Source organism: Macaca fascicularis, chromosome X (assembly GCF_037993035.2).
Source record: "Macaca fascicularis isolate 582-1 chromosome X, T2T-MFA8v1.1".
Taxonomy (NCBI): Eukaryota; Metazoa; Chordata; class Mammalia; order Primates; family Cercopithecidae; genus Macaca; species Macaca fascicularis.
Window position 1 is genome coordinate 14,355,998 of NC_088395.1, and position 13,734 is coordinate 14,369,731.

At 39.2% G+C, this 13,734-nt stretch overlaps 1 protein-coding gene across 7 annotated transcripts in view; it reads left to right on the plus strand.

Moving 5' to 3' along the window:
* Positions 1-13,734, plus strand: part of GLRA2 (glycine receptor alpha 2) — a 230,659-nt gene that overhangs the window by 54,914 nt on the left and 162,011 nt on the right. For all 7 annotated transcript variants that reach the window (XM_045383250.2, XM_074029168.1, XM_074029169.1 and 4 more), the window contains one exon: positions 2,995-3,218. In XM_045383250.2, coding sequence (XP_045239185.1) covers positions 2,995-3,218 — 224 coding nt within the window. The remainder of the gene's footprint in view (positions 1-2,994; positions 3,219-13,734) is intronic.

Below are 13,734 nucleotides of genomic sequence, written 5' to 3' on the forward strand. Positions count from 1 at the left end.
AAAGAACTCAACATGGCTTTCTTTGTTGCTATCCAGTCTGCCCTTCCTATGGTTAATGAAGTCCCACTAATTTATTGTAGGTATTGCCTGCCCACAAAGTATAGGCCTGCTTACAGACCTAATACCAATGATCACTCTGATATGTTAGTGTCAGAGATATGTACTCACAGGACAACACATTTGTGTTACTCTAAGGAATATTTTTATGTATCATTATTTTTATGGATATATCATTCAAAAATGCATTTTTGTTCATTAAGAGACACAAAAATCTGTCAGTGGTCATTGCTAGTTGCCCTAGCATTAAGAGTATTCAGTGGAACAAATTTTGTGTGTCCCAAAGACTTAGATGACTGATAAGGAGAAAATGATAAGATAGGTTATATTCTGTTTTTGAAATGCGAGTTTACCATTTTCTTTTATTTTTCTCTTTTCTTTAGTTTCTGATGGCAAGTGAATTTACAGGATGGGGAGTATATTTGCAACCCCTGTTTCCTTATATAAAGGCAGAGTTTGAGAATTTTAGTAATGTCAGTAAGGGTCAAGGGTGCTTTCATACTACCGTCTGTATATAGCTTTCCCCCAAGTTTGGGCCATCAGAAAATAGAGAAAAGATGCTCTCTTCCCAGCTTCCAAATGACTGCCTGGAAGGATGTAGGTAGATAGTGTGTGATTTGGACATATGGATGCTGGAACACTATCCATGACACAGCAGTAGATCCTACTCTGCTCCTCATTTAACAGATAGGACGGTGAACTGAAAGTGTACAAAATGTGTCTGCTCAGAGAACATCTCCAGAATATAATTCTAGGTCCCTCAAATCCTTCCCCAAAACAAACATTTCACATGCTTTGCTGGTTTCTTCTGCAGAATGAAGAGTTGTTTTATCTCCAATCTGAAATCACACTCCTGAAGAACTCAGATTAAGGAGATAGACAGCCCCTTATTAGAATGCATGTCGTGCTATAACTTCTGAAATAAGACTATGAGTCCCCTTTCATTCTATAGCTGCATAAACAAGTTATAAGAAGATGCTAACTTATCAGGGATAGCAGGTTGCTACATTTCTTATTTCTGACTTCTTAAGGAAGAATCAAGAATCTATTACAAGTCTGACTTTTTTTTTTTTTTTTTTTTTTTGTTGAAATGGAGTCTCCCTCTGTTGCCCAGGCTGGAGTGCAGTGGTGCAATCTCCGCTCACTGCAACCTGCGCCCCTGCGCCTCCCGGATTCAAGCGATTCTCCCACTTCAGCCTCCCGAGTAGCTGGGTCCACAGGCATGCACCACCACACTTGGCTAATTTTTGTATTTTTAGTGGAGACGTTGTTTCACCATGTTGGCCAGTCTGGTCTCGAACTCCTGACCTCAGGTGATGCACCCACTTCAGCCTCCCAAAGTGCTGGGATTACAGGCGTGAGCCACAGCACCTGGCTCAGGTCTGACATTTTTTTAAACAAATATATAAGGTGACCTTGGTCTCTAAATTAGCAGTGCAATGGTAAAGCTTCAATTTATCATAAAGTAACTGCCCTCTATAACTTCAAACTCAAGGTTAACTTCTCATATTAAAGCTCACACAGACTTGAGATTAGGCCTACTTTGGGCACTCTTCCCAAGAGCTGCTACCTCCAAAATGCTCTATGAACTTGATCATCAGAATGAATGTATTTGAAAAAAAGTCATGGGAATTTGTATAGTTTAGTAAATAGGTAAAAAACCAAAAACTGTATTGAAGCTTTTTTCCATACACCCTGATCTTTACAACTTAATTATTTTTTTCCCTTTTGATCCTGGGGGAATTCGCCCAAACTTGCCATCCTGAAATTGTCTCCAGAGTAGAGTGACTCCCAGTGGAGTGACCAACTATCCCAATTTGCCTACACTGAGGAAGTTCCCTGGGTGTGAGAGTTTTGGGGCCAAAATTGGGAAGTTCTCAGGCAAACCAGGACAAGGTAGTCACCATTAGAGTAATGTAAACAATGACCAAAAATCCAGGTGCCAAATATGTAGAGATGGAGCAAGTAAGGGTAAAAAATGTAAAGAAAGAGAGTAAGAATGAATTAGTATATATCACACTTGTGGTCACAAGTAGCAATAGTGGATAACTACTAGCTCTGAAACCACAGACTGGCTTGGTTAGGGAATACTGTTGAAGCCTCAATCGGAGTCCAGATTATCAAGTGACGTAGTACTTTCAATGAACCTAAGGTCTTTGAGTAGAAGTCCCCAGGAGAGCAGTCACTGCCCCCAAGCTATTCATTAGCACAGAAGAAAATTCCCAGACCAAATGGGAATGCCAGGGGTTTACCTAAGGCTCCCACAGTGTTCCGATTGAGAACATGAAACATCTCTGTTTGGATGAAGCATCAAGTTGGCTAGTGTAGATACAACACATTCAGAGAAAACGATAAAATAAGAATTTCAAAAGTAAGTAGCTGCAAGGAAAATATTTTGTCAACATGAAAGATCTTAATGTTTATGTTGATAAATTTTAAAAATATTGCCCCATCATGTCATAGTTTTATAAGATTTTCACTACTCAAATTACACAGTGGGTTTCCTTCTGCCCACAGCATCTGAGCAGAAAGGGACCAGAGATCATGTGATTTCTGATTTGGAAAATAAATCAGTTTTATTTGACAATCTGCCATCACAGACTGATTTCTGTGTTCATTGTTTACCTTTTTCTGTAGCAAAATCAGCTTGAGTTAGTATTATCTCATCCCAAAATGAATAATTCAAACACTAAAAAATTCAACCAAGTCAACCTGTTTTATTGGTGTTCTGGTTTGGTTGAATCTTCCTTTTTCTTTCTTCTACCTTCTGTCCCCTCTCCTAATGGAACTAAATGGTTTATTTTGACCAAGGTATACACAGTTTGGTTTACTTGGACACCAAAGCTGTATCAAATTAGGAAGAAGAATGAGAGGGAAATGCAAATAGAACTCTTATGCCAGGGTAATCAGTAACACTTGTCCATGACATTTCTGTAGGACTACCGAGTGAATATCTTTCTGAGACAACAGTGGAATGATTCACGGCTGGCGTACAGTGAGTACCCAGATGACTCCCTGGACTTGGACCCATCTATGCTAGACTCCATTTGGAAACCAGATTTGTTCTTTGCTAATGAGAAGGGTGCCAACTTCCACGATGTCACCACTGACAACAAATTGCTACGGATTTCGAAAAATGGCAAAGTGCTCTACAGTATCAGGTAAGCCTCCACTGGCTGCACGTGTTCGCATCTCCATTTCTCTGCTAACATAGAGCTGCCTGATTCTGCAGGGTAGGATGTATATGAATATTTGACTTTTGTGGTTTCTTGTTTATCATTTGAATTTTAAAGTTGGTGGAGAGTATCAGAAGTCCCCTTGGTCTCGTAAATGTGATTCTCCATAACAAAAATGTATTTGGTAGGATGGTACATGGTTAATGGTATTGTGTAATCACCTGCACAAATGTGTTCCTGATTGCTTCAATAAAGGAAGTACAGGCTATTCATTTCAATTGCCATTAAGCATAATATACGAAATCTCATTTCAATAATTCTGTCATTCTGTAACATTCAAACACACGCGCGCGCGCGCACACACACACACACACACACACAAATTCAATAGCTCAGCATAGTCATTAACAACATACTTTTAGTTGGATAAGTGGAAACCTGGTTCCAATGTCAGCTTTGCTTCTAAGTAAACATGTGACCTTGATCTCTTAACTTTTCTTGGACTTGGGCCTGGGACAGACAACTCCTGAGACCCATTTTTGCTGTTATATTCAAATATCTTCTCCAGAAGTGTTATCACTCTAGGCTCAAAATAATCTCCCCCTTTTCTGAACTCTAATAGCAATTTCTCTGTAAGGCTCTTATTTTTTCCTGCCTTATATTTTGGTTACTTCTGTTCATGAGTATAGCATAAAAACATGGATTTCTGGAATTAGATCTAGAATCAAACCCAAGTTTTGCCACTTACTAAGTTATGTAACCTATAACCCTCAGTTACCTTAATTTTAAAATGGGAAACTCCATGTTTATCTCTGAATATTCTTGTGTGAATGAGTAATGTAGTGGTCAGCAAATATTTTCTGTAAAGGGCCAGATATTATCTTAAATGTTGCAGACCACATTGCCTCTGTTGCAACTACTCAACTCTATCATTATAGCTCAAAAGCAACCATAGGTAATATGCAAACAATTGGACATGGCTGTGTCTCAATAAAATTTTATTTACAAAAATAGTTGGTGGACTGGATTTGGCCCTTTGGCTGTAGTTTGCCAACCCTAGATATAAAGTATATTAAAAATACTTGCCACAGTACCTGACACAGAGTAAATGTTTGATAAAATAATGGCTATCTGTATTTTGAAATCAGTTCTTTTTTTTAATGCTCAGCATCTCTAATCATTAAAGAAATGCAAATGAAAACCACAATGAGATACCATCTCACACCAGTCAGAATGGCTATTATTAAAAAGTCAAAAAATAATAGATGCTGGTGAGGTCACAGAGAAAAGGGAACACTTATACACTGCTAGAGGGAATGTAAATTAGTTCAGCCATTGTGGGAAGCAGTTTGGCAATTTCTCAAACAACTCAAAGCAGAATTACCATTCGAACCAGCAATCCCATTATTGGATATATACCCAAAGGAATATAAATCATTCTACCATAAAGACACATGCACGTGTAGGTATGCTCATTGTAGCACTATTCACAATAGCAAAGACACAGAATCAACCTAAATGTCCATCAGTGGTAGACTAGATAAAGAAAATGTGGCGGCTGGGTGCCGTGGGTCATACCTGTAATCCCAGCACTTTGGAAGGCCGAAGTGGGCAGATTACGAGGTCAGGAGTTCAAGACCAGCCTGGCCAATATGGTGAAACCCCATCTCTACTAAAAAGTATAAAAAATTAGCCGGGCATGGTGGTACGTGCCTGTAGTCCCAACTACTCAGGAGAATTGCTTGAACCCAGGAGGCGGAGATTGCAGTGAGCCGAGATAGTGCCACTGCACTCCAGCCTGGGTGGCAGAGTGAGACTGTCTCAAAAAACAAAAACAAAATACTGGCACTATACACCATGGAATACTACACAGACATTAAAAAGAATGAGATCATGTCCTTTGCAGCAACATGGTTGGAACTGGAGGGCATTATCCTGAGTGAACTAACACAGGAACAGAAAAATATTGTTCAGTGAATAGTACAGAATAGTACAGTACTGTTCAATTGAACATGCAGTACAAATGCTGCATGTTCTCACTTACAAGTGGGAGCTAAGCATTGAATATATATGGACACAAAGAAGGGAACAACAGACGCTGGGGCCTACTTGAGGGTAGAGGGAAAGAGGAGGACGAGAATCAAAAAACTGCCTTACAGGATACTATGCTTATTGCCTGGGTGGCGAAATAATCTGTACACCAAACCCCCATGACATGCAATTTACCTATACAAGAAACCTGCACGTGTATCCCTGAACCTAAAATCAATGTTTAGAAAAATTAATGTTCTTTTTCAGTAGTAAGCTCTTAGCTCTTTCAATTCAAGATATTTGGTTTTTGTCTTTTTTGTAACATCTACCAAAAGTCTAGGACAATGTACTGTATATGAGAGATAGTACATTGAATAAACTATTGGCATTTAAAGGTCCTTAATAGAATGCCCCCCTTCTCTATATAATTTTATTACCAAAAAAGTGGACAGCTAGTCTCCTTGCAAATAATTTTTCCAAGTTTGCAGACTCACCATCATCACAACCTCATTTGACAACTCTATATATGATTTGGTTCTGTACTGTAAATTCCATTCTTATACCTAATAATTTCACACCCTGCTGATGGCTGAGAGCCCCAATGTCTTGTGGAACAAAAGAAGCTGCTCATTTGTAAAAAGTGGCAAAGTCACTGCTTGCACAGAAAACCAGGAAACTTCCCCCAATGACCATTTCATTTTTAAGGAAACACAAAACATTCTCCATGGTGATGTGTTTGGTTGGTGTAAAATGCAGTACTGAGCACAACATAAGTCAATCGGACCTGATAAAATGGGACATATGTAGAGTGTGGCGCTAGGAAGGAGAGTTATAAAAAGCAGCACAGAGCATCAGCTGCCCCAGCTAATCCCCTGGGCGTTGGGTGGCATTTGCTCTAATGAATACCAGGCATCACATACTGCTGAAATAAAATCAGGTTGTTGTTGCTATTGTTGCTTTCTTGCTGTTTTACGGAGGTCTTTACATTCTAGAATCATCAAGAATATAATGCTCCCAAGCCTAGACCCAGAGGCAATTCTTCTATCTCTGGTTCCCAAGCATGGCACATAACAGGCCCTGAAATGCCCTAACAATTGTTTTGGATTAGGTGGGGTTTGTCCTGTGGCAGGCTGTTTTATACTTTTCTTTCATTGTGAGTGTTCTCTGAAATCAAAATAAAAAACCTTGGTAAAGGAGAATTGGGGATATCATTTTAAGAAAATACAAGCTGTTGGGAGATTTGAGCTGTAAGAATCTAATTTTTTGCTTTGAAGGGCTTTTGATGAACCAGATACTGTGCTGGGTCTAGAGATCCAGAACTAAGTAAGATGTGGTCCTTCCCCCGCAATGACTTCAGTCTAACAAGGCAGGGGGAAACATGATAAATTAAGTAATAGGAATAAATAGGAAACAAGGAAAACAAAAGTGGCTCTAATTTTGCAAATGAATTATGTGACCAAAATATTGCCAGAATTTGGGAGTTGGCATCCACACTCCTGTTTGTCACTGGGCTCAATTTAACTAGAGGTCAAGGAGTAACTAGTGCTAATATATGCCCAGCTGCAGGTTTGACTCAAGTTTAAGGCCAAGGCAGGTACAGTTGTGTCCATGTCTTTTTTTGTTGTTGTTGAGACGGAGTCTTGCTCTGTCGCCCGGGCTGGAGTGCAGTGGCCGGATCTCAGCTCACTGCAAGCTCCGCCTCCCGGGTTTACGCCATTCTCCTGCCTCAGCCTCCCAAGTAGGTCCATGTCTTAAAGGTGCTGAAAAGTTCCTACTGAAAAGTTCCATTAGGAAGTAATTCCCCTGCATACTCAGGTTTACAACACAAATACTCACAGGAGAGGAAATCCACTGGCTTAAATCCACACTAAACTCTAAAAAGCTGATATAAAATTTATTTCTGAGGATGAACATATTGGATTCCTAAGAGTATAAATGGGATAGAATGAAGAAAGGTTGAGAATGATACAAGGAAGGGGCTAGAAGTACCAAAAAAAAAACCCCTAAAACTGTCTCCACATACACAGTAAATACTTAAGCAATTATTTAATTATGTAAGCATGTGGTCCACATTTTAAAAAGTAATGTTCTGTCTTGATACTCTGTATTTGCATTTTCCTAAAACTTAAAGCAAATACCACTTGCATTTAATCTGGGGAAAATTCCATGTTTTTCTTAGCTTTGTAGGTGTAGGGGTAGAATTAACTCTCTATGGACACCAAAGTTCAAGGCTTTGATGGTCAAACAAAACAAATAGAGAACTATACAGTTCATTGATTTCATAACAAGCAAGATCACATTTCCCAATACTTCATATATCTGTATTCCAAAAGGTAGGGGTCTAAAAAAAAGAGAGATGGCAGTAGACTAGAGCTCCCTAAGTATCCTCCTTATGAACACTTAGGGTACTTGACTAAAATTCAAACAAATCTTTTAAATAGGAAGGAAAGGCCTTAGCTCAGTGTTAATAAACCTTTTATCCAGTGTAGTAGGGCACAGTCTTTGTTGATGAAAAAGGACCAAATCCATTTCTGTCCATTTTTCTTCTTTAGTATTCATTCTTTAATGTTTTATCTTACTCTGTTTTTTTCCTAAGTTTTTTGTTGGCCCGCCCCATTAATTATTGATCACCTCTGACAAAAGTATACATTTTGATTTGTAAACCCTCTTCAGAGAAAGTCAGTAATCCGGAGACCATGCTGGGCCTAAAGATCAAGTACTGAGTAAGATGTGATCCTTCATCTGGGATGGGGAAAGAGAGTCAAATTCTAAATTCAGAGAGAGTCAAATTCTAAATTCACATTACTTACAATGAATCCATACTTGAATCCATACTGAAATAGTGAGGTGAATTTTGAAGGTTGTACATATTATTGTTTAAACAATATTTGTTGAATTTAATATAAATGAGTTGGAATAAAGGTCAGGACATCATGGGATATGGTGGACAACATGAAAGAAAAAAGGAGAAGGAGAGCATTTTTGAAGAACAGCTTGTCTCACATGCCCACAGTATCTTTGCTGATATTGTCTTCTTTTTAAAAATCCCATTGCTTCTGAGAATTTAGTCAGAAATATGACTTTTATAGAAGGATTTTTTTTTAAATTTGAAGTTACCTTGTAAAATATCTAATCCAACACGCTTGTTTTAGTGATAAGGAAGTGACTTCTTTCAGAAGTTGGGTTAATCCAAACAATGGAGTTAGTAAGTAGGAAAGCTAGGACAAGAATCAGGGCTCTTCACTTCTGTTTCAGTGCTGTCATTTCCTACCCCCACATTAATTCCTCATTTACTTCAACCCAAGTCAAAAGATACACACACAATTCATGTTGCAGCAAAGGGCATCATTTCATGCTTTTTTATGGCTGCATGTATTCTATGGTATATATGTACCACATTTTCTTTAATCTACCATTGATGGGCAGCTAGGCTGGTTCCATGTCTGCTATTGTGGATAGTGCTGTGATGAACATACAACTTCATGTGTCTTTTTGTAGAACAATTTATTTTCCTTGGGGTATACACCCAGGAATGGGATTGATGGGTCAAATAGTATCTCTGTTTTAAGTTATTTAAGAAGTCTTCAAACTACTTTCCACAGCGCCTGAACTAATTTACATTCCCACCAACAGTGTGTACGTGTTTGCTTTTCTCTGCAGCCTTGCAGCATCTGTTGCTTTTTGACTTTTTGATAGTAGCCATTCTGACTGGTGTGAGATAGTATCTCATTGTGGTTTTGATTTGTATTTCTCTAATGATCAGTGATGATGAACATTTTCTCATATGTTTGTTGACCACTTGTATGTCTTTTTTTGAGGAGTGTCTGTTCATGTCCTTTGCCCATTTTTAATGGGGCTATTTGTTTTTTGCTTGTTGATTGGCTTAAGTTCCTTATAGATTCTGGATACTAGGCTTTTATCAGATGCATAGTTTGTGAACATTTTCTTCTATTCTGTAACTTGTCTGTTGACTCTATTGATAATTTCTTTTGTTGTGAAGAAGCTCTTTGGTTTAATTAAGTCCCATTTGGCAACTTTTGTTTTTGTTGCAGTTGCTTTTGGGGACTTATCCAAAAATTCTTTTCCAAGGCCAGTGTCAAGAATGGTGTTTCCTGGGTTTCTGTCTAGGATTTTTTTTTTTCTTTTGAGACAACATCCCGCTCTGTCACCCAGGCTGGAGTGCAATGGTGTGATCTTGGCTCACTGACAACTCTGCTCCCAGGTACAAGTGATTTTCCTGCCTCAGCCTGCCAAGTAGCTTGGATCACATGTGCATGCCACCATGCCCAACTAAGTTTTGTAGTTTTAGTAGAGATGGGGTTTCCCCATGTTGGCCAGGCTGGTCTTGAACTCCCGACCTCAAGTGATCTGCCTGCCTCAGCCTCCCAAAATGTTGGGATTACAGGGATGAGCCACTGTGCTCGGCCCTGTCTAGGATTTTTATAGTTTGAGGCCAGACACTTAAATCTGTAATCCATCTTGAGTTAATTTTTGTATATGGTAAAAGGTGGTGGTCCAGTTTCATTCTTCTGCATATGGCTAGCTAGTCATTCCAGCACCATTTTTTTGGAAAAAGGAGTCCTTTCCCCAGCTTGTTTTGTCAGCTTTGTCAAAGATCAGCTTGTGTGTGGCTTTATTTCTGGGTTCTCTATTCTGTTCCATTGGTCTATGTGTCTGTTTTTGTACCAGTACCATGTTGTTTTTATTACTGTAGCCTTATAGTACAGCTTGAACTTGGGTAGTGTGATGCCTCCAGCTTTGTTCTTTTTGCTTAGGATTGCTTTGGTTATCTGTGCTCTTTTTTGGTTCTGTATGAATTTTAGAATAGTTTTTTTTTTCTAATTGTGTGAAAAATGACATTGTTAATTCGATAGGAATAGCATTGAATCTGTAAATTGCTTTGGGCAGTATGATCATTTTAATGATATTGATTCTTCAAATTTATGAACATGGGTTGTTTTTCCATTTATTTGTGTCATCTCTGATTTCTTTCAGCAGTGTTTTGTAGTTCTTCTTGTAGAGATCTTTCTCCTCCTTGGTTACCTGTATTCCTAAGTATTTCATTTTTTTGTAGTTATTGCAAATGGTATTGTGTTCTTAATTTTACTCTCAGCTTGAATGTTATTGGTGTATAGAAATGCTACTGATATTTGTACATTAATTTTTGTGTCCTAAAATTGTGCTAAAGTCATTTATCAATTCAGGAGCCTTTTGGCTGAGTCTTTAGGGGTGTCTAGATATAGAATCATATCATTAGCTAAGACAAATAGTTTCAGTTCCTTTCTTCCTATTTAGATGCCTTTTATTTCTTTCTCTTGCCTGATTGCCTTGGCTAGGACTTCCAGTATTATGTTTAATAGGAGTGGTGAGAGAGGATATCCTTGTCTTGTTCCAGTGCTCAAGGGGAATGCTTCCAGCTTTTGCCACCCAGTATGATGTTGACTGTGGGTTTGTCATAGATTGCTCTTATTATTTTGAGGGATGTTCCTTTGATTCCTAGTCTGCTGGTGGTTGTTATCATGAAAGGATTTTGAATTTTATCAAAATATTTTTCTGTGTCTATTGGGATGATCATATGGTTTTGCTGGAACCTTGCTCAAAATATATGCTCACGCCTGTAATCCCAGCATTTTGGGAGGCTGAGGTGGGTGGATCACGAAGTCAGGAGATGGAGACCATCCTGGCCAACATGGTGAAACCCCATCTCTACTAAAAAAAAAAAAAAAAAACGTACAAAAATTAGCCGGGCATGGTGGCGGGCACCTGTAGTCCCAGCTACTCAGGAGGCTAAGGCAGGAGAATCACTGGAACCCAGGAGGTGGAGGCTGCAGTGAGCAGAGATCACACCACTGCACTCCAGCCTGGGCGAAGAGTGAGACACACTCTCTCTCTCTCTCTCTCTCTCTCTCTCTCTCTCTCTATATATATATATATATATATATATATATATATATATATATATATATACACACACACACACACACACACACACACGCATATTTTGTGCATTAGGTTATTTAAGCTAGTTTTTGTTTGTTTGTTTAGAGGAAGAGGTCCTTATCTTTATTAAAGAAGCTATGACCCTCCAACTGTTAAGAGCTTTGTTTCCAGATTTACTGCATGCCTCCAGAATGGGTATACCTAAAGGTGAAGTTATTAAGAAAATATTGTTTGCTTTCAGTGTGTTATTAAACTGACCATTTATCTGGGGGCCTCATGCTACCCTCTGATAAACCATAAATAATTATAAAATTGCCCCTTAACAATAGCACCCCATATCACCAAAGCATCTGTTCACCTCATCATCAACCTTTATCTGACCTAAAACTTATTCCTTTATGGCACTGGAGGTGATTTGCTTGTTAATCCCTTTTGATTCTATTTGCAATTCTGGGTGTTGATAATTCAGTATTCTGCCTTCCCAGTAGTACTGGAGTTGTAATAGAGAACCCTTGGGGATTGGCATGCTTTTCCCTCTGATGATAGATTACAGGCACCACTGAGAGTAGGTACAGTGCAGATTTCTAGACAGACATCCAACGGTGTTCCTCCAAACAATCTTGTCTAATGACCAACTCTACCCACATACATAGAAGGCTCGCTTTTCTCACATGGCCTCCCATCCTTGACTGATCCTATAGTCTGATGCAAGAACTTCAAAAGATTCTAACTTTAGTTATAAATTTTTTTATGGCATAGGGAATAAGGACATTCTCTACTTAGATGTCAGAGCCAAAAATAAAATGCACAATGAACTGAGACCTGCCTTAAATGTTACCAGTGGTGTTGCTTTGATTACCTTACTCTCAATTTTGATGAGACATGTAAGCCCACATTTTCTATTAGAAGGCAGCTATGAAAAACTATGATTTCTTTTCCTGTGCATATTTGGATCATTATTTATCCTTATGTTCTATAATCCAGGCAAAATTACATTCTCATTTTCTAACTCTGTGTCCAAATCCTCATTAGTATTGTAACTTGACTTAATGAAGTAATTAATGTCTGTAACATAAGCGCCCACATCAGAATTAAGCAGTCTTCAGAGAAGTGCTTGGAAATGCCATAGAAACCACAATGATTCCATTCTTCCTAGAGGCGAGCAAGGTTGGGAGGGTGGGAAGCGCGGGCATGCACATATGCTAGTGGATTCAGCAGGAGCTGTGGTGTGGAGGGGCTATTTTTGGAGAGAGGCCCTTTACAGCCTGAGCAACATGGCTGAGGGTGGAAGTGTGAAGGTCCAGAAAGTGTGTTGTATATATGACAGACTCTCATAAAGTATGGAAAACTTTGTTGAGCTCCTGCTCAGGTTAGAAATACACAAACACTATGGGACCTAATATTGATTCAGACACAACAGAGTAAGGATCTTGTGTTAGTCAGGGTTCCCTAGAGGGACAGAACTAAAAGTTACTTATGTTTATGAAAGGGAGTTTATTAAGGAGAACTGACTGACTCACACCATCACAAGGTAAAGTCCCATGATAGGCCGTCTGCAAGTTGAGGAGCAAGGAAGTCAGCAGTGGATCAGTCTGAGTCCCAAAACCTCAAAAGTAGGGAAGCCGACAGTGCAGCCTTTAGCCTGTGACCAAAGGCCAAGAGCCCCTGGCAAACCACTGGTGTGAGCCCAAGAGTCCAAAAGCTGAAGACTTGGAGTCTGATGTTCGAAGGCAGGAAACATCCAGCACAGGAGAAAGATGAAGACCAGAAGACTCAGCAAGTCGGTTCTTCCATCTTCTCCTGCCTGCTTTATTCTAGCCGTGCTGGCAGCTGATTAGATGGTGCCCAGCCAGACTGAGGGTGGGTCTGCCTCTCCCAGTCCACTGACTCAAATGTTAATCTCTTTTGGCAACACCCTCATAGACATACCCAGGAACAATACTTCGCATCCTTCAATCCAATCAAGTTGACACTCAGTATTAACCATTAAAGATCTTATGCTTGTTTGGAGGAAAAGAGAGACTTGATCAATGAAATACATGGCAGTTAGCATGACCACATATCCTTAACTGTTTACCTGACTGGACTAGCCATAGCAACCAGTAGGTTTTCTTCCATTTAGAGGTAACTTTCCATTTCATTAACATTAATCAGAGTTTGCTCTTCAGTCAGTGGTACAAAGAGCAGAATACTGAGAAGATGGCTCAGGGCATTGTGATCTCCACACTTCCTTTCATCATTTACTATATCTCCCAGGATCATAGAACAGCCTCTCCAGCCCCATAAGTTTATCATTCTGGGTCTCAGTTTCCTCTATAAAATGAGACTGAACCAGGGACTTAGACCAAGTATGAGGCTCCTTCTAGCACTATTATAAGTTTTTAACTCAAAATAACCTCCCTCTCCTTCCCAAACCACAAAACACTTTCCTGATGAGTAAATAAGAGTGCATTCTTCATGTCCCTTAGGGCTTGAGTCAGCAGAGGAGATTCAGAATTTCAAGATGCCTGTCTTAAACTACTTGGATCTT